Genomic DNA, 20931 nt, shown 5'->3' with positions numbered 1-20931 from the left:
TTGTGTAATCAACAGTATGTTTAATTTGTATTGAACATACAGTATTCCTTCAAACATCCTCAGGAGGGGTTGAGTAAGATCTAAGAGCCATTACCCTTTCCATTGTTGGATACAATGAGCGAGTGCTAGGATACTTTGTAAATGGCTTCCTCCCTCCCTCGCACACACACACACACACCCTGGCAAACTTTTTTTTATACGTTATACACGGCAATGTCAAGCGGGAAGGCGCAGCCATTAGTTTGGACCAAGTATCAACAAGTAATATCCATTAATCGCACTTGTTGACACGGTGATTAACACAAAGCAGAGGTGTGCTTAATGTAATGGTGTCATTCACTCCAATAAAAACGTCCTGTTTAAATGACACATTCTTGCCAGGAATCCATTAGTGTCTGTCTTCTCTGACATCCTGGCCCTCTCCACCTCCTCTTCTGAGCACCTCCATCTCGCTCGTTCGTTCTCTCGCTTTCTCGGCTAATAGGATCTCTCTGTGTTTATTTACAGCCTGTGTTTTCTGTTCCCTCTTAGCCTCGTCGCCGCCCCGTTTCGCAGCGCCAAATTGTTTCTGCTTGGTGAAATGTCAACAGCGTTTGTGACATCTGTGTGCCAATTATGACGAGGATATTGCAGTCAGCCCATCAGAGGTAGCAGTAATAAATGCCCTTGCGCTGCCCTCCGTTTTTTTCTGCTCGTGCAGTCATTACCGATCACCACATGTTTCCGAGCACCTACATTACCCTTAGCTTGATGCGTCCCCCTCGCCCTCCCCTTTCAATCTCTCATCCCAGATGAGTTCAACTTCAGATTGCTTTAATTGCTTTTTAGTATTTCCCATCAAGTGGAGGAGAAAAAAAGTGAATGCATTTGATATAGTGTTTGCTCCGGTATGACCATAAATTTGGGGCTTTTTATGTTTTTTTTTTCTAAGGCTGCCATTTTAACATTAATAGAGTGTGATAAATTATAAAGAATTATAATGACCCATATGTAAATTACATTTATAAATGGGAAGTAATTATAATTTTTGCAGTTAATCAGTTAATGCATTACATATAATGATCTTACAATGACTTCTACAGCATTTATTGTGATTTACTGGATTTTTGGTGTGGATGTTATTTATTTACTTTTATTTGTGAGTATGAATTAACAATAGCATATTTAGAAATAAACATTAACCTAGTTTAATAAATGCTTTAAAAATGTTCATGATACCTAATGCATTAACAAATTGATCCTTATTGTAATATTTACTGTTTTTTTTACCACCATCTGATAAATTTAAGAAGTAACCTTATTTTTTGCATAATGTCTTCCTTATGTTTTTGTGCATTTATAGCTGACTTTATGCAACTTTTCTTTGCCAAACTAATTAAACGATTAAAATATATACCAAAAAATATTGTAAATGTCTCTTAGATGACTATTAAAAATGTTTGGCTGTCACAATAATAATTTTCATAAATTAATAATTTATATCAATTGAAAAATATTATTTAATTACAGCAATTCATGAATAAAACATATTTTCAAGATTGAGAAAATATAAATAGCATTATTAAAATTAAATCTAAGTCTTTCAGTCCTCTTCATTTTCTAAGCAAAACATTTATAGATACATTTAATTAAATGCAATTTTATCTGATGAATTAATCAGAATATCCTTTTAATTAAATCAGTTACATTTTTAATTGACTGACAGCTCTATTTTTCTTAATTAACAATGGCTTTACATTCTTCTAGTCTTTCGGTTATATTCCCGTTCGTTCATTTCTACGTCATTCCCTCTCTCTGCTTCTCTCCTTTTCCTCAGGTGTGACAGTAATGATGAATATGTCTATTGAGACCCATCTTGTTAAAGAAAAGATGGCTTCTAAGGCAGTGGACTTAATGATGTATGGCTTCGTCAGCTATTTGCCTCTGAGGTCTGTGTTAACTAGAGTAGTAACATTCCTCTTCTGTGAAATAACATGCTGGAGCTGAGTGGAGGAGAGAGGACTTGAAAGAGTGAGGGAAAAGAGAGAGGAAATGAATCACGGAGGGAGGTCTATAGACGGAGAGAAAGAAAGTGAACGTCATCGGATATGAACAAGACATTATCCAACAGAATAGAGTAGATGTGCCGCAGTGTCTGCAATGCAACCGCATGGTTTCCTCTAACGATGGATGAGTAGAACTGAGGTTTGCAGACGTCTCTGAGGGAACGAGATCATCGTCTTTGGCGTAGTTTAGTTACCGCAGTCCCTGACGCACGTGCAGCCCAATTTGGCTCAGGCTTTCCAGACTCTCCGACAAGGACAATGACCCATACCGGTGACCCCCCTGCCCTCCCACCCAGGCTTCTGCCTTCTCTGGATCTCCCATGGGGCCTTAGAGCGCTGCGGCCCGGGCTCATCACCAGGAACTGGGACTCCTGAGGTTGTCTGATGAGGCCTGAGTGGACGACAGGCTCATCGATTAGCTGTCCCTTCAGGGCTGATCTGTGGCTAACTGCCGGCTAGAGTCTCAAAACCACACAAACACACTGCGCTCGCGCTCACCGCTGTGGCTGTCGCCCTGATCCCTGTTAACCAAGCAGAGGATATAACCTCAAGTCAGGTGAACAGATCATATCCAACCCATGAATAATCACCATAATCACTAAATATATATATATATATATATATATATATATATATATATATATATATATATATATATATATTTCAAAAGTAAATCGAGGGAACGCAATAGTAATTGTGTGCACATTTTAGTACATTGAGGGAACGAATTAGTAAATCGTGCACACAATTTATTTATTTTTTCATGCATGTCATGTGCGGGGCTCCTTAATAGATAGATAGATAGAACTTCATTTTAATAATCACAAAATGATAATATTGTGAAAAATGAGCATTTTTAACAAAAAGTATGAGCACAGATTGCTGTATAATAATAGGTCAATGCTATTTTGATTCAGCAAAATGAATCCTTCGAGTCCATCCTCCAAAAAGATTTGTTCACTGATTTGTTCAAGGGCTCTTTATACTGGTCACATTGTTGCTGCAGTAGATGGCGACAATGTGTTGTTTTTTTTTGTGTTTTGAACAAGTCGACGTATTGACTCATCATAAAATTATTCATAAAGACATATCAAAACTACTTTTAAAGAAACTATGAACAATGACAGCAAAAGGGCCGTCCTTTGGGCAGTGCAACTGGTGTGGTCGCACTGGGCCCCAAGCTTTGAGAGGGCCTGGTGGCGAACAGGCCGATGGGAAACACAATCGTGAGACTGTGAATGGACAGAGGGGGCCCCGCGTCTGCTAAGGATGGCCCTGGATAGCAATACACTAAAATACCGGAATTTTTCCTTTCATCAGTCTCGATTTAGAGGCTCTGATTTACATTCAGATTCGAAACACTGTTGTGATAAGTAAAGAATGGCATAAAGATTTAGTACAGTCAAATGACAGTCATTCGTTAAAGACAGGAAAAACCAAACAGTTACATGTTTCAAATGTGAGAGATTTGACTATTATGATTCCATACCATTAGAGATGCAACGATGAGTTTTCCTAAATTTACAACCATCAGCATATCGGCTATATAAGGGAAAAGGCCAATATAACAAACCAATAGTTTATTAATTAAGAGTGTGAAGGCACTGAGCTGTATAATGTCTGTTGTCTAATCCTAACACAGCTGTCTGCACTTTAATGCTAATCAAATAACAAAAGACAAAAGATCGCACACTTTTCTTGACTAAATAACTTTTGTGATTTTCATAAGTGTAGAGGACCTCATCTGAATGATGACCAAAACTTTACTGATGTTTTATTAAATTTACTGCATCATTGCAAAAACAAGAAGTGCACATTAAACTCTCTCTCTCTCAGCTGCATTATATTCAACAAAGTGAATTCACAAAACACTTATTAGAACTAACAGTGAACAAATAATATCTATTTTGATGCCAACCTTTCAAATAAGGGACAAATGTTGTTATCGGAATCGACCAATAATTGTTTGTTAAAAATCGCTATCGGTATCGGCCCTAAATAATCCTATTGGTGCATCCCTAGTTACCATATTATGTAGAAGTTTTCATAAGTTTCATATACGTGAGCCAGACATAGTTCAGCACTCTCTTTGTGGAAATCAAGCTAATCACGGCTGGTATTTAATGGTGATTTTGTGTGGCATGACTAATGAAACGACTCTGTAGATGATGGCCTTACTGATGTGTTAGTGGAAAAGGAGGGGTGGCCCAGCTGTATTAAAGGCCTGACTGTAATAATTTAAGCATCAAACGGTAATGTCGGAACATTACTGACCCTCACAGAGAAGCATAATTATACAGCGTGACCTCTACCAACCAGATAGCCTGCTCCAAGCATCAGAATGCCTGTGCCACGTCACTGATGGCGAGGAGAGCATTTTGTAAGATGGATTAGATGGCTCTTTTAAAGGCCATGGCCTCTTTAATATTGTTTGAAGAGGGGAGATGAGAAGGGAGAAAGCAGGATAGGATGTATATGAAAGTAGATAGAAGGGAAATAGACAAAAAAGGGAATGGAAATAACAACACAACCCTTATTTAATGAAAGGAGGCGGGGCATTTTATTCTAGCAAGCATTTGATAGGACAAATAACTTTTAGTACAGGATGAGTGATATTTGTGACTGTAAATATTACAGTTAATTTTGTTCAAGGTGTGTGTATATATATATATATATATATATATATATATATATATATATATATATATATATAAATGCTTTTATATATATATATATATATATATATATATATATATATATATATATATATATATATATATATATATATATATATATAAAAGCATACATAGTCTGGAAATTAAGATACACTGAATATAAGCCATAGAACTATTTTTGATTTCAGGAAGTCCTTGAACTATAAAAACAAGTAATTTTACCCCTGATTTGTTCATCATTTTCATTCAAGCACTAAGCGCATAGAACAAAACAGATTGGAAAAATTTAATCACACCAAACTAGCTAGTGAAAACAATAATGCGCAATGTGTTTCCCTAAAAGATCTCCTTCCATCAAAGGCTCTTGAGACAGACTTGCTGCTTGTGTTGATGTTTATCAAAGAGCATCAGTGGACTGAGGCTATACTCGGGTAATGCGGCGAGCTGTCACAATGACGGACGCGTCATGAAAAGCCCTGCCGTCCATTTCTTTTTCTGAGGAGTCCATCAAAATCTGTGAGGCTTTCTCAAAAGGCACTGACAGAACAACAAAGTGTCGGAGACGTGTCGGGTGGCGGGTGTCTGTGGAGATAATGTCTCGTCAGCTTGTTGACAAATTAATTTTCTTTTGGTCAAATGGGGGGTATTTGCATATCAGACTGTTGATGTGGTGCTCTCTGGGTAGTGTTTAGACCATAGACGAGCCGACGCAGGAAGTTCTTTATGATATGTGTTGCTTTAAGTGGTTTGTATATGTATACTGTGCCTTATGTGTATTTAGATGTAGTAGTCTCAGCCTCAGATGTCACTCTCACGAATCGTTGGCTGAACGTCTGATGCATAGCGCAATCAAAACTGAAAACACTTCAAAGTTTCGAAGTCGTCATCAGGATTGGTTAAATAATACAGGATTTCTGGGAGACGTGTGTGTCGCGTTCTTTAAAATGTCATGATGCCACACCCCCTCATGGAGTTAAAAGTCTGTCGTGTTTACAACTTTAATAAAAGAGCTTAACAGGATCAACTAAACGCTGGATATTTAAAAGTATGTGAAAAATGAAAAGTTCGCAACATAAATTCTTTAAAATATGTCCAAGAGTTTAAAACACCGGTCTGTTTTAGTGGCAACATTTTCACGCCCATAAGCATGACAAAGCATGAAACCTGATTGGTTGATTTACTTGTCAGTAATATGACCTCTTGGGTGGGCTTTGGCCATTCAAAGCGACCAAGGTCTGAAGACCTTGCTAGATTCAAAACTAGACGTGTACAAGCTGAATATATGAATTTCAGTGCATTAGAAAATTAATTGGTTGACCAAATTGGTTAATTAGAAACCAAAGTGTCATCAAATAAACATGACCTTTCTTTTTTTGCAATCACTTTTTGATTAATAGAAAGTTTTTTTGAACATTTATTTGAATAGAAATCTTTTGTAGAAGTATAAATGTATTTGCTGTCACTTTTAATCAATTGAATACGTCCTTGCAGCATTAAAAAAGTATTCCTTTCAAAAATTCTGTAACTATCCTCAAACTTTGAACAGAATAAATTGTATCTGATTTTATATTTTTATGTAATGCAATACATTTTTAAGCATGATGTAATAATCCAAATACTTTTTAGGATTGCTGAATGTGAGTTTGTTGCGAAGGACATCTATGTTCATCCATCTCTCCACCAAAACATAAAAAAATGTCAATAAGCTGACAGGAAATTCAAGCTTCGGTCTGAGATCTGGGCAATTAGCACCGGCTCCGTGCTATAAATCTTGTGGTGAACATCAGTGAAATTGTGATGGGCGAATGACAGATGCATAGAGGCCTCGTCAGAGCGTGTAAAGCAGACTGACGCCGGTTTTATTAAACAGTTGATCGGCTGGCCTAATGTAAAAAGAAAGATTTGCCTGCCTCTAAATGGGCTGTAATGCCGGGCCAGCGGGTGGACCTGTCTGTGACTCTGCTGATGAAGATTAGCTGGCTTCTTAGATTAGGTGAGCGTGGTTCGTGCAGTCAAGTGAAGTGGCAAGACAATAACCCGGTGTTAATTGAGCGTAACCGGATCCTGCAATCTGCCCCTCTCATGTGTACTGCTCTCTGGCACCTGTGTGTTTGTATGACGCAGGTATCTAATGAACAGCCGTGCATGAGGTTTCTTCTTTATTCGGCCACGTTCTAAGACAAATGGCATCTTCTTTTTAGACTGAATGAACAAATAACACAACTTGCCCAAAGTAATGAAGAAAATCACAAGCCACAGAATATTTAAGTGTTAAATTACTGTTTTTGTGAACCACACACACACACACACACACACAAAAACCTATTCATTTTAACATGAAAAGAAGATTTAGGTCAATTCTTGTTTTAACTTCCATTGAAGAGTTTGTGTTTAAGCATGCCGTGGTCGTCCAATGACATATGACAGACTGCAACAAAAAGGATGTAAGCAAATCTTTAAGATTAGGGTTAACAATGTAAAAAAAACTAAAATCATTTAAAAACACTACAATGATCTACTATTCAGAATTAAAGTACATTTAATGAAGTCAAATGTAACAGAAATTCTTGTTTTCGTTTCAAGCCTAACATGATCGGCAGTGGCTGTAACTGTCCAAAGTTATTCGTTTAAACCCCAGAAGGGGCATTTCATGATTTTGTTCCTGATAATCACTGTGCCCCTGAGCAAGGCATGATGCTTGAGGGTGAGATGTACTATAAACCATTTTGGATACGAACATGTCTATTAAATGGCAGTTTTTGTGGTAGGGTGATTGTTACACATGTGGGCTTGTGGTTCAAAGATGCTGGTAAGAATCACTAAAAATTGCAAATGATGGTTCAATACTTTAATATTACTGTGCCAGCAATCCAAAGGTTGCTGGTTCAAACCCCTGAAGGGCGATTCATGTGCTGGAGAGTTATCCCCTATATCACTGTTTTGCCCTTGAGCAATGTACTTCTTGCTCCAGGGAGACTGTACTTGTAGTAAACACACTGATGTAATTTGGATAAGAAAACATCACCCCAAACCTTTCGGTGGTAGGGTGGTGGGCTTTAATCCGAAGGTCATTTTTCAAACCCTAGAAGGTTTGATTCATGAACCGGAGAGTTGCTGGGATTCCCTATCACCATTTTGCCCTTGAGCAAGACACGATAGAGGGGTTAAGCGGGACTGTCCTTGTAGTAAATGTACTGTAAGATACTTTGGATTCAAGATAGCCTTTTTAGTTTTAAAACGCTCAGCACATCTGCACAGAGATAAATATGTTTAAGTACTTTGAAATGTTGAAAACCTGAATATGATTTGACTTACCTCTGGTTACACAGCTGGCAGGCAAAGCAGTCCAGGTGATAGACGTTCTCCTTGGCTCTCATGACCATCTCGAATGCTGGGATGAGTTTGCTGCAAGCCGCACAGTTGCCTGTCACACCGAACAACCTGATAGATTGAAAAAGATGTGAAGTCTTAGAGTCAGAATGATTGGATCAGCCATATCATTACGACTGAAATGGGATTGTTGGGGTGATGTATAAATAAATGACTCTTATGAACAAATTCTTTATAGTAAATCAAAGAGAACAACCATTATGGTACAATTCACAACTGAGTTTTATAAACCGGTTCTTTTATGAGAATCAAAAACATACAAAGCAACCAGTTTAGTCTGATTCATAAAAACAAATGAGTTTTATGAAAGTTTCTAGCGCATTAAAAATATAAAGAGCAACTTGCTTAGTACAGTTCACACTAGACTCTTATGAACTAAATGTTTTCTTTCTTTCAGTAATTCAAAAACATATAAAGCCACCAGTGTAACCCGAATCACAAACATTTTTTGTCATGAACCGGTTCTTTCTAGTGAATCAATAACATACAGAGCAAACAGATTGGATTCACAAACAAATGACTCCTATGAACTACTTATTTTCAGTGAATCAAAAACTGTGTAGTCCAGTTCACAAACAAATGACTCATATGAATCTTTCCTAAAACAATTTTTTTCCCCCCATTATCAAATATGAGGTTTATTACCCAAGTTTATCCATTTATCATATTTGATCAATTATAGCAGTGTTTTACTCAATATCTGCAGTTACTTGCTATTAATTTTTTTAATTCATATTTTTGTTACAAGGTTCCCTGTATAGCATTGCCAGAGAAACTTATTTGAATTCATATGAAATGTATTAAATATGAACGCTAAATGCAGTATATAGCTGAAATATGTACAGTTGAACAAAATGAATCAAACTGAGCAAAGAGTTTGTGAACAGAACCAAAAAACAGAATTGATACGAAGCCTACTTCAAAACTTCCCTTTTTTTTTTTTTTATCCTTTTTGAGGTTGAAAAAGACACATAAACACATAAGTGGAGTGTGATGTGATCATCATGGAGATGTCCGGGCCGGGTAAGGTTAGCACCACAGTGCCTCTGCCCAGGGATGAGCCTATTATTTTCAGCCCGCTCGCGGGACATTACTGAGTGGATTCATTAGGGATTCATGGCTGTTACTCCAACGCGACCTAGACCGAATAAAGGGGGGAAGGGGGAAAAGAAATATCTGATAACGAAATCATATAACAAAATAACCTATTAGGCGGACTTCTTCAGGCACTTTTAGCCGTCGTTGTTAAAATGATAAAACTGCATGCCACTCTTCGGCTCTGTAAGAGATCGCAATCTGATAAATGATCTCAGGGCCTGGGATATGCAGGGTTGTTTATTAACCTTCAGAAACTATGTTTCCCACAGGCAAATAAAAAAGAGCCGAGCAGATAGATTGTACTCTCATGAATACCTACAAAATTAAAGGCTACTGTCAACACACCTTGAGATGATGAAGGATATCTCCAATAGCTTTTCAGGTAAGAGGAGAAAGAAAACGAGAGTTCGTCCTGTGGATTGGTGCCGATTTAATTAAAGGAATTATGCCTTTTTCTTTGAGCTGTCTAAATATAGACACGTTCGCGATATCACGTCTCCCACTATTTTCAGAAAAAGTGCATAGCCAGAAGGCCTCAGCATGAAAGAGATGAAATGATGAGGCATATTTTTTCCACTCGCATCTTGCAATTATATAAATCAAAGATATAAATGCAAATATAAAAAGGATGATAGATTCACTGTACGATAACTCGCTTATATAAGGAAAATGATTATGGTTCATTAATGCATGTTCTGAAAAGAAAATACGCATTAATGCACACGCTGGATTTCAGTTGATGAATGATAGATGATATCCATATGAAAAAATGATGCTTGAAGGTCTTTTTGTCATCAGGTTGAATCAAACTAGTATTGGGTTTGCCACTCTAGCGAGCTGTGAGCTCAAAATGTCTCGTCTCGTGCAAATTTAAAGTAACCAATACCTTTCCTGGAATTGGACAGTCATGCCTTTTTGCTTTGAGCATTTGAGGACAGGGGTCTGTGCTTTGCAAACACACAAAGCACTGAGCGAAGACAACTGCATTCACCTGAGAATCTAGCTGTGTATTACATGCGCTGCACTGAGAAATCAATAGATGTGTTTTTATTTAAAGAACTGACTGTATTTTTTTCTATGTAATGGATTGTGATCCATCAGAAACTAGATGTGAGTGGAGTATCTTGATGTACAATGATGTTCTTTGGGGAACTTGTTTTGCAGCTTCATTTTGACTGCTGATTGGAGCTGTTCCCTTGTTTAGAAACTGACATATTTACTCTTGGGTCATACTTTCACACAGCACATTAATATACTGAGTTTCGAGTTGAGTTTGAAAAGGAAGAGTCTTGAGAATGGACTGAAATGGTTTTGCAAGCCAGCATATTGATGAATAATCATTGTACATCTTGTATTAAACACTAGAATTAAAAATGTTTGATATGCTTGATATGTTTGATATGTTCAGCTCAATTTACACCAATGAAAATTTGAGTCATCCTTCAATTATAGCTTTTTAATAAAAAGCAGAGAAGACATTTCTACTGCATATTGACCACTAGTGGTGAACCTCCACAGATATTAAAAGACCCACTGATGCTAAAAGTAGGGAACTGTGCCACAAGCATCTAACGTCCCTCCATACAGGAGACTCAGAGAGCTCTGTTTCTCTCCCCAATAGGAAAAGGGGAGGGGCGGTAAGACGGATGAAGCCCTACCTGCCACTTGTCTTTCACCGGTCTGCCAGTTTGATGCCGCAGTCGCTAATGGCTCTCAAGGGAGGGGGCAAATTAAGCGTGCATGGCTTGTAATGAATTCGGAGGCGCATGTTCTCTAAATGCAGTCTGCAAGTCCAGAGACAAATGCTGACCGGTCTTCACATTTATGTTCCGTAGGGTGAAGAAAACGTACAACACTACATTTTATCGCTCAGTCTGGTTTTCAGTCAATGGTCAGTGGCTGTGTAATATTTGTAGAGTGTTATAGAGGAAATCAAACTCTTTTTGACATAAAGCCTGACAAAATAGCATGTATATTTTAGCAGGCGGAAAAGGCAGCATGAAATTAAAATTCATGGCGGCTCGGATTCATAAGTTAAAAGAGAATGCGCAATCAGTACCACCTGATTGGACACAAAAGGTGTTGGAGGTGCACAGCGGCTTTTCACAGCTGAATGGCACCTATTTGATGAGAGGAAAACAGACACCAATTAAATTATTCCACAAGGCTTTATCCTAGTGGTCGCAGAAGCAAGGCTCAAGCGTGCAGCTTTACTGTAATCATTAGACAATGCCCCAATGGAAAATGCATGAGCTATGTCACCTCAATATTCTCATCCAGCTCGACAAAATCCTTGTAAATTACTCCCTATCAAACGAGACCCTTCTAGGACTCTAATATGCAAGTGATTTAGATAAGACAAAGAAATGAGACACAGTGTTATGGTCCAAACTGTGTCATTTTGGGACCCTTTGCAACCAGTTGTCCATTTTCATTTAATTACTAACTATTAACGGATTTCTAATTTTCGACGTAATGATCCAGTGTAGTAATCAGGGTTCTGCACGGTTCACAACTGACTTAAGAATGTCTTTAATATTTTAATTCAGTTCCTGAATTTAAATGGATTATTAATTGAGGGAGAAAACATGATACAGAACTGCAATTCGAGTTTGGGTTTGAGGTATGAAATGCCACCTATACAAATTACTATTTAGTTTAATACAATAACTTCTGTGGAGAAGTGTGCAAAAACACTTCATTTGTCTTGGAATTTCTTGGAATTCCAATTCAGTTACAGTTCAATTCTATTTCCTGTCATTCCAAAGCTCTTGAATTGAATCAGAGCCTGAATTCTGTACAGCCTTGGTAGATAATGTTTTAAATTAAATTTATAATGGAGAAAATATTGTTTTTTTTATTTTGGGCTTTCTAGCTGAGAGTCTGGGTTGGGGGTCCTGGGCTCTGTAAAGGTTAAAAAAAAATAAAAAAATAATGCGATTTTGAGCAAAGCATAACGTTTATCTGAAACGTCAGGTCTGTATTCTTTTCGCTTCATTTCTTTGGGTATTTTCTGAACATCAAGGGCAACAAATTAAGTGTTACTTTCTTCTTTCTGTACCTCCTTTTTCTTGGTTAAAGAGAAAGAATGATAAGACTGCCACCTCTAGAAGCATTTAAAATTCTGACAGTGGCTCCCTCTCTCCATCTTGCTCCTCTCTCCCGCCGCCACCCCCGCGACTTCAATCGCTCTGGCCTCAGCATGCATTCATCAGCTGCCGAATTAGAATTTGTTTCCTCACAAACCATTGATCATCGGCCTATTACCAGGCAAATGACAGTTAATTACCCACTACATTAACCACCAGGACCCGGGGACCGGCCGCCTGTGCCATCAGTCACAGTGATGAATGTGGCAAGTTCAGTAATGCGCGGCCGTTCTCGCGTCCGCCTGCCACGCTGAGAGCAACCCCTGGATCTCACTTCTCGGCACCCAGGGAAAATCTATGGCAATCTGCATAATTACAGGCTCAGGGTTAATAACAGACAAATGATTTGTTGCGTCTCGAGCAGCAGGCTCTCTACTACCGTGTCTGTGGTTAGCATCGGCGCTAACTTTGACGTCAGTGTTTGGGGTGCTGTGAGCTGGGGCTGGAGAGCGTAAAAAAGGTTAAAGCTTTAAATATTGATGCTTGCATTATTGATGTTGTAGAGGGGATCGATCCTCACATACAAATATTGACTGTAAGTGTTTGGGATTTTGAGTTGAAAACTTGCTAGTGATTTTATTATTTATTAGCATATAAATGCATGTGTGTCATGAGCATCTAAGTGCCTAGTAGCAAAAAGAAGCATCATCTTATTTTACTTTAAAAGTGTCATGATTTGCTACTTGCTTGTCGGTTTCAGATGTTATTGGGGGAGGGGCATTATCATTCTAGAGAGCATCTGATTGGACAAAAATCACTGCAGTGCAGAATGAGTCATCAGAATTTTTGCTTTATAATTACTGTTTTAGAGGGTCTTTTTTAGTCTCTGTTTTTATCTACATGATAAAAAAGGTTTCTTTTAAATGTAGAATTATTTATAGTGATACTGCAATCAGGATTTTTATAGACATTCATTCAGTTTCATTTTTGAAAATGGGGTGAATTGCCCTCTTAGGTGACTCTTATTTTTATTTTTAATGGTGGATGGGGGAATTTTTTTACTTTAAAAATAAATAAATATGCAATTAAATGTTTGATCACGCTGTGTATTTTTTGTTTTTACAATGGGTCAATTGTTGAGTGTGCGCTCTCTGGAGAGTGCACAAGTTCTGAATGGTTTAAATACTGCAAATTCTAAACTTTAGTGATGATGCATGTAAACTGTGAGAATTCCTGTGTCAACCGCGCAGTGTGCAGCTCGCATATTGTGCAGACGTGATGTGGTGATATGAAGCCGTTTGCGCATTTTGAGAGGGTAAGACAGAGAGCTTGCGGAGAACTCGTGCTGCTTGTAAAGATACGCCTTAAAGAAAGTTTTCAAATTATTTTGTAAGTTATTTTATGAAGAAATAGGAATTCTACCTCACCTTCAGCATTATAATTATTTTATCCACACCGGACTGAGTTTGAGCAATGCTGCTGCATGTCATGCATCACATATCTACACATCAGCTTGAGACTGGTTTATGAGAACAGATTCTTATTCACCATTAACACCGAAGTACGGAGATAAAACACCACATGTTCTGTATCGATAACAGTATTGCTTGTCCTAAAGGTTAATGGTAGTCCGTTATTGACCCAATTACGCTCCGATCCAAAAAGAAATTCAATCCAGAAATGGCAGAATGTTCCGCTTTAACAAGCTTTCAGTTTTGATACCATTTGGATTGAAAAAAAAGTCGCCCAACCCTATACAAAAAGCAGGAGGGACCAGTTGGCAGATGCTATCAAACGTGTACTTTCTTCAATCTAGTGACTACACATGTGATTTTCGAAGATTAAACAACTCTTGGGGCAAAATTATTTCAATTACAGCAGGCGTGACCTGGGAATTGTCTGTGGGATAAGATTTTCCTCCTTGAGTGCCCTGACTTTGCCTGGCTGCTGGCTCAATCAGTTCTAATCTGCACCTGGACTCTGATATCCTAATGATGAATTATGGGCCTCTCAGCTTTCCACTGCAGGGCAGATAGAACAGCTCTCCGCTGACCTGTCAGCCCGCTTAGGCTGAGGCAGAGACCCACGCTAATTACCCAGAAAAGACCATGTGCGTGTTTAAAACTCATGAGCATCACATGAACATCATTCACTCATTAGGCCCTTCACTCTGTCTCTTCCTCTCTATCACCTCGGTTAAAGCGCGGTGGAGATGGTTTCTACAACCGGGGAATGAGATCGAGCACAGAAATTCTTCCTGAAAGTAAAGGGTAATTGTTTTCTGACATCGAAAGTTACAGCCTCTATCTGCCTCAACAGGGTAATTACTGTAAACAGCTCTCCAAGAAGACAACAACTTGAGGAATTTACTTGAGAAACCGCTATTGTGAGATAATAGCGTAGAAACTCGTATCAGGAGATAAAACGGCAACTTTAATGGACTCCCGAAAAACAATGGCGGTCAAATATTTCCACGCATCTGTGTATTCAATAAACAGCCGAGATGAAAGGTGCAAAGCCTCTTTCAAGTGAAAATCACAGCGAAATGCAAAATAATTATGCCCTCGCCATACAAAAATGCTTTAAAGGGCTTTTTAGCAAGAAAATCTGGCAGGGGTGTGTGGGGATTCAGAGGGGTATTGTGAAGAGGGGTGTAATGAAAGTTTTCAACCCCCACAGGGCCCAGATGTGCACTTTGATAGGCACTTCTCGGTGCCAACCCACCTGCAGTTGCAAGCTGGGCACCGGGGTGTGCCACGCTAGCCCTGCAATTATCTGCACCAAACATGCGCAGTCCCACGAGTCATTGCTCTTCACAGCTAATTAAGCTAATCTCAACTGGAGGGGACCATCCAAAAACATAATGTGTCCAGGGGAATGATTTTAAAACCGTTCAGCCCAAATGGAAACGAAAAAAGGTTTCTTTAAGGGATCATTGGATTCAAAATTCACTTTTACATGTTGTTTGAACTGAAATGTGTCAGAGTTTATTTTATACAACCACTTTAGTGATAAAAATCCACCCAGTATTTGTTTTTTTAAATCTCGGTAAATCCAAACCCCTTTCTAAAATCAAGCCGTTTTCAGATTCCTGCCATTGTGACATCACACAATGGCAAGGCCTCTCCCACAGTATTTGATTTACACTAGCATTTTATCACAGCTCCGCTCTGAGTAAGCTGTCATTGGTCCGCCATTGTTTCGGTGCCGGAGCGGTTGTAGACAAGAATGGCTCCTAAGCGATTGATGCATTCTGTTGTTGGATGTAGTAATCAACATAGCAGTCGTCATTTACTCCCGACATCTGAGCCACTGAAGACGTTTGTTTTTGAAGGGAATGTGCCCCCCGACATGTGTCTATGCTCGAGTGAATAATTCGTTATCCAGCTTCTCCTCCAAAAGAAGCGAGAAGGCCTATATATTTTTAAAAAGAATTTAGCAAATCACCCTTGCTAATAATATACTAGTTAGCAAGATTCACAATGAATGCGGCTAAAGTTAACAGTCTCTCAAAAAACTGCGCAACGCCCCATGGAAGAGAGGGGCGGGGTGAGAAGAGCTCATTACCATAACGGGAAATGTACCAAAATGGCTTGCTGTGAAAAGAGCTTTTTTTGACAGGGTAAAAAGGGTGTTGTTTAACACTAACAGACATTAGCCAAAGTAAGACCCTAAAGAATCACATCAACTTCATCCGATGACCCCTAACTGTACAAGCTTTACTGAGTTTGAATAGATTTTTTTTATTGTCGATGATGAATGGACTTCGTCCCCTTGGAATTATAAGGTTCTATCTGACATTTTTGTCAAAATTGAGTTATTCACATATTCTTATTCTGTGGCAATTTATTTACATTATGTGATGTTTCATTTAAAGTTGTGTACATTTTGGGATTTTTTATTGAAAAAACAAAAAGGTTCTATCTACAGAAGTCTATGGAAAATTTAAAGCTCAATATCTCAAAACTACTCAGAACGCAGATAGAACCTTTTAATTCCAAGGGGACGTATTACAATGCTGAATGTGCATCCAAATATTTTATGCACGTTTTCAAATTCAGCTGTCTTTTCAGTCAATTTTATTACATTTTTTGTGCTGTCAATCAATAAAAATGTACTAATTAAATCACACTTTTTAAAATTAATCGTGATAATTAATTAATCCCACCTAACATTAAAGTTCTTAAATATACGTTTATATTGCAGTAATTTTACATGTAATCTTCAAATTAATGTAGAAAAGACAGTATATTTTGAATATTTTTTTTAATGGCATCTTTTTCTTGACTGAAGGAGAGTATCACTGATACTGAAATTGTTTCACCCCCCCTAATATTTAGCCATTGACTGTAGCCATTCAACATTACAGTAGCTTTGAGAGCTATCAATTTTAACATTTATTAGACTTTAAAAAAAAACAACTTCTAATTGGAGTGACCTTAAAACAATCTTAATTTAGTAACACATAGCCCTATTATATAATGTCATATTTAGCTACCTTATCCCTTGAATAGTGAAGTTATCAAACCCTTAATTCTAATAGCCAACTAATCGCTGAGGATGCCAACTTGTATATCTACTGACAGTTGGAAATTTGCAATAGGCAAATGATTTAATAAGTCACAAGCAACACACATACTATCTTTATGAACAAATAACTAAAGTCAAGTACCTTTTCTGTTCCTACAATAGCCTACAAAATATCAAAGATGCCAACTTCCATAACAATTGACAACTGGAATAATTATGAAAAAGCTGCTCTCAAGGCACATGCTAAACTATCTTATCTGGTTTACCTGACGATTCCAGACAGTCACTTTTGTTAATAACCAAACTGTTTGTGAACTCATGCATTTAGCACTTTAAACCAGGGCTGACACATCCTGCTGCTTTGTTAATAGAAAAAAAGCATTGCTCAAAGAACGTCCTAAGGTTGTTTATGGCATTGCCGAATAAACGCGTTGAGCTGTCGCATTAGGGCATTGTGTAGGTGTCGGCACATTAAATGGATCATTCTAAAGGTCTAACTTCATAGAAAATTCTGGAAAGATGCATTGCAGGGTATGTGGCCTTTGGTGAATGATAGTTATGGCTACATGAAATGTTTTGAAGTATACATCACCTAGGAGCGAATGTCATTTTCGAGAGGGAGCAAAACAACTTTTCGATACTCTAAATCATAATCTACTTGAGAGATGGGGTCTATTTAAAAAAAAAGAGAGATGCCCTTCGCTTTTAAGAAGTTGAAAGAGCTGTCAAAAATAAGTGTTTGTTGTATGTTCTTCGTTTTTGGCGAACTCATTTTCTACCAAGGATTGAAAGAGGGAGAAAACAATGCCATCCTACCCCTGACCCCTTAGCTGAATCCCTGACCTTTCCTTCAGGACAATTTAGCGTGGAAGAAAAATAGAGGATTAAGTCTTTGCGCCTCTACTTCAGATTCGATCGATGGTGATTACAAGTGCCCATTTTGACCTCTCCGCAATTTCAGATTACATATGAAAAGCCCAATTTAATTACAGGGAGTCAAGAACACACACATTTGCAAGAATGGAGCATTATTGGCCACGTAATTGCCAGACATGTGAAGTGAATTGTATTGAGGAGAGGTTAATGGTGGCAAAGCTTTTTTCCAAGCACAACATAGCAATTACAGGACGCCTTCAGAGCTTTTAACATCTCCACGGCATCTCATTTAACACAAAATAGAGGCGAGAGGGGACGCTGGATTTCTTTGTTCTGTAGCTTTATCTGTTAATTTATTTCCCGAGGACGCAAGACTTAAACCATCTGTTCCTCAGATGAGAATTCGTTCGTAATATGGAGGCCTCCTGCTTCGAGCCGCTGTTTGAAATGTCACAAGACACGAGAAAGTGTGAGAAAGGGAGAATGAGATGAAGGGAAAAACATCTTGGGCCTTATTGAAGGATCAAAATCACTCGTTTGGAGCCAGAAACTGGACACTCAGACACTGTTTGTATTTCAGCCAAAGAATATAATAAGATTTAATTTGACATTACAATGCACAGCCCATTTGTGACTTATGAATTTGATTTTGATCAAAGCAAATATATGCATTTGCTAAAAGCATGGCTAATAAATGCTGCTGTTAACTGACAATGAACAGCTTGGTTTTTATCCAGTAATGATTCCAAAATTTATAATATTGATTATTAAAATAACTGACAGAGTTTCTATCACTTGTATGCAGAGCTTTGCACTATTTGAGAATGATATTCAGTCCTAAAAAAAAATCTGCTATTATGTATCAGTGCAGAATTTCAGAAAAAAGATTTCAGGTTATTTGACGCTAGCTGTGTCTAAAATATGTTTATAGATATTTATATTTAATTGCATTAGTTTATATTTGTATAGGTTTTTATTTTGAATCATTTTACAAACTTTTTCATTTATTTTTCCTACATATGCTGGAAGCCTCAGGTCTGTCAGTACAATTGAAGCAACAAATGCTTCAATAAAAGGTTTCTTAAGTTGGTTTCTAAAGCCTTACTGAGTTTGAATAGATTTTATGTTGTCGATGATGGATGGACATGCTATTACTATACTGAATGTGCATCCATTTAGTTTTATCCATTTTTGAATTCAGCTGTCTTGTTGGAGAAATGTAATTACATTACAATTATATATGTAACAAAGTAAAGAAGACTGAATAATGAAGTTTTTAAATAAATGATGTGTAAAACAATGTCATTTTTTAACTATGTAGAGTTTTGACTGTACGAAAGGAGAAAACCAGTATTGTTCAAATTGTTACAGCACTAGATTTGCAGATCCCATCTGTGGAAAGGTCTTCAAAACCAGCATGTTTAATTTTCCCTTCCTTTCTTTTACTGAAAAAGATAATTAAGAAATATTTAATGTAGGATTTTAATTAGTCAGAATCCTGAATGCTGCCCCACATTGAGCTTGAGGGGTGTTTTGTGGACCCGATGATTGAAATGTTTTAATCACTGATAAAATATATTGGATGTTGTTTTTTCTCTCTCACAGGAATTCCCAGTGGCAGTTAAAATGAAAACCACCTTGATATTATTCAGAGTAAAGTAATTAGTAGGACGAAGATAAAGCCAAATGAACTCTTGATCAATACATTAACCGGCACCCCGCTTTCTCCACCCATCTCCCTCTTTTCAAAATCAAATTAATTATACGCACTCCTCTCGGTATCAAAACCCTCTGTTGCTTTGTGCTGGGAACATATGGGTATCAGAGTAATGCGTTACGGACAGCAGCACCTACACTTCCCGCGGTGTGATGCTTCTTTTTTATGCAGATTGGTGGTAGAGAGAAGCGAATCAGTGCAAATGATCTTGCTATCCAAGCCTGACAATGGAGAGGTCTCTAATGAACAGGCCAAGAGCAGACTGCTTTTTTTTTTTTTTTAATGAAAGCTTACAAAGGCCATGGGTCTGATCAAATCCAAATATCTGGAACGAATAGTGTGGAGTGATGCCGCAGTAACTTTGATTAGAGGGAGGATGCTTAGCAATTTCACAACAGCCTGCTTTGCCCATCATGTTCCTTTATACTTTTTTTGTCTGTGTGTGCATATCATCTCACTGTAGAGTATAATTTTAGTTCTTGTGACTTTGCTTAGTCTGAATTGGGCAATGCTATACAAACAATTAAAAAAAAGAAAAACAGACAAGACTCTGCAGTTCTGTTCTCTCTCTGTCTTGCCAGTCAGTGATAGCGTTTAACATGCAATGTGCACAGAGTGCTAGTAGCCACAGGACAACAGCTCAACACTCTCTCAGGCAGAGCTGCCATAAAGGAACAAACTGGTGTGTGCGATTGATCAGGACACGCGTGGCTGATGCAGACGAGCTGTGCTGAGGAAATATAGGGATGACTTGTGCAGACTTTGGGGCACTTTGCCTCTTTAGCATTTCGAGATTAAAGGTAGATGGAAAAGTGGTGTGATTCAGCACAATCAATGTGGCAGCAGCACCCTTTTCCCTCTCTTTTTATGCATTTATGTTAGATATGCATGTAGTGAAGTGGTTGGTTGTGATATCAGGAATGAATTAATTATATTATAATGGTGTTATAAGACAAAAGGGAGTGAGAGGAAGAAAGAGGGAAATTATAAATTAATAAGAAAACAAACCTAGATCTAATGATCTTTGTAATGGGAAGATTCAGGTGAGGTTGACCGCTCTCTAGAGCAGTAATGTTGAAATAGAGAAACACAGGAAGTATCCGCCACAGTTACACAAGGGCTATATCAGATGATTTAATAAAGTTGTTAATTCTTATGGTGAGATGGGCTTGTTTGTGGATGTGTCCGGTTCAAGGGCAAACCTGAGTACCTCATTTGCATTCTTCTCTTTCTTTTGGCTTTCTCATGAATAAATCAGGGCGTTAAAACGGCTGCATTTACATCTCATTTTACACAATTGAGCAACTGGGTCTGACTGGTTTCACCATCACCATTAACACTTAGAAAATACTTGACATAATACCTAAATATATGGGGAACACTACATTCTGTTTATAGTCACAATAATGAAATAATTTTTAGAAGAGAAACCATTTAATGTCTTGCCAGCAGTGCTCTTCAGGTATTTACCAATACCGCAAAAAATTGTGTGCCTGCTGCACTTTTCAGTC

The 20931-nt window shown here is 37.9% G+C and overlaps 1 protein-coding gene and 1 long non-coding RNA gene across 5 annotated transcripts in view; one reads left to right on the top strand and one right to left on the bottom strand.

Moving 5' to 3' along the window:
- LOC113062995 (LIM domain only protein 3) overlaps positions 1–20931 on the bottom strand; it is a 43489-nt gene that overhangs the window by 3060 nt on the left and 19498 nt on the right. For all 4 annotated transcript variants that reach the window (XM_026233144.1, XM_026233138.1, XM_026233131.1 and 1 more), the window contains one exon: positions 8036–8161. In XM_026233144.1, coding sequence (XP_026088929.1) covers positions 8036–8161 — 126 coding nt within the window. The remainder of the gene's footprint in view (positions 1–8035; positions 8162–20931) is intronic.
- Positions 1–20931, top strand: part of LOC113063060 (uncharacterized) — a 60973-nt gene that overhangs the window by 21569 nt on the left and 18473 nt on the right. The gene's annotated exons all lie outside the window — the stretch shown is intronic.

The sequence above is a fragment of the Carassius auratus genome, chromosome 4 (genome assembly GCF_003368295.1).
Source record: "Carassius auratus strain Wakin chromosome 4, ASM336829v1, whole genome shotgun sequence".
Classification (NCBI taxonomy): Eukaryota; Metazoa; Chordata; class Actinopteri; order Cypriniformes; family Cyprinidae; genus Carassius; species Carassius auratus.
The sequence above is the reverse complement of the archived record's forward strand: the minus strand, read 5'-3'. Positions and strand labels throughout refer to the sequence as shown.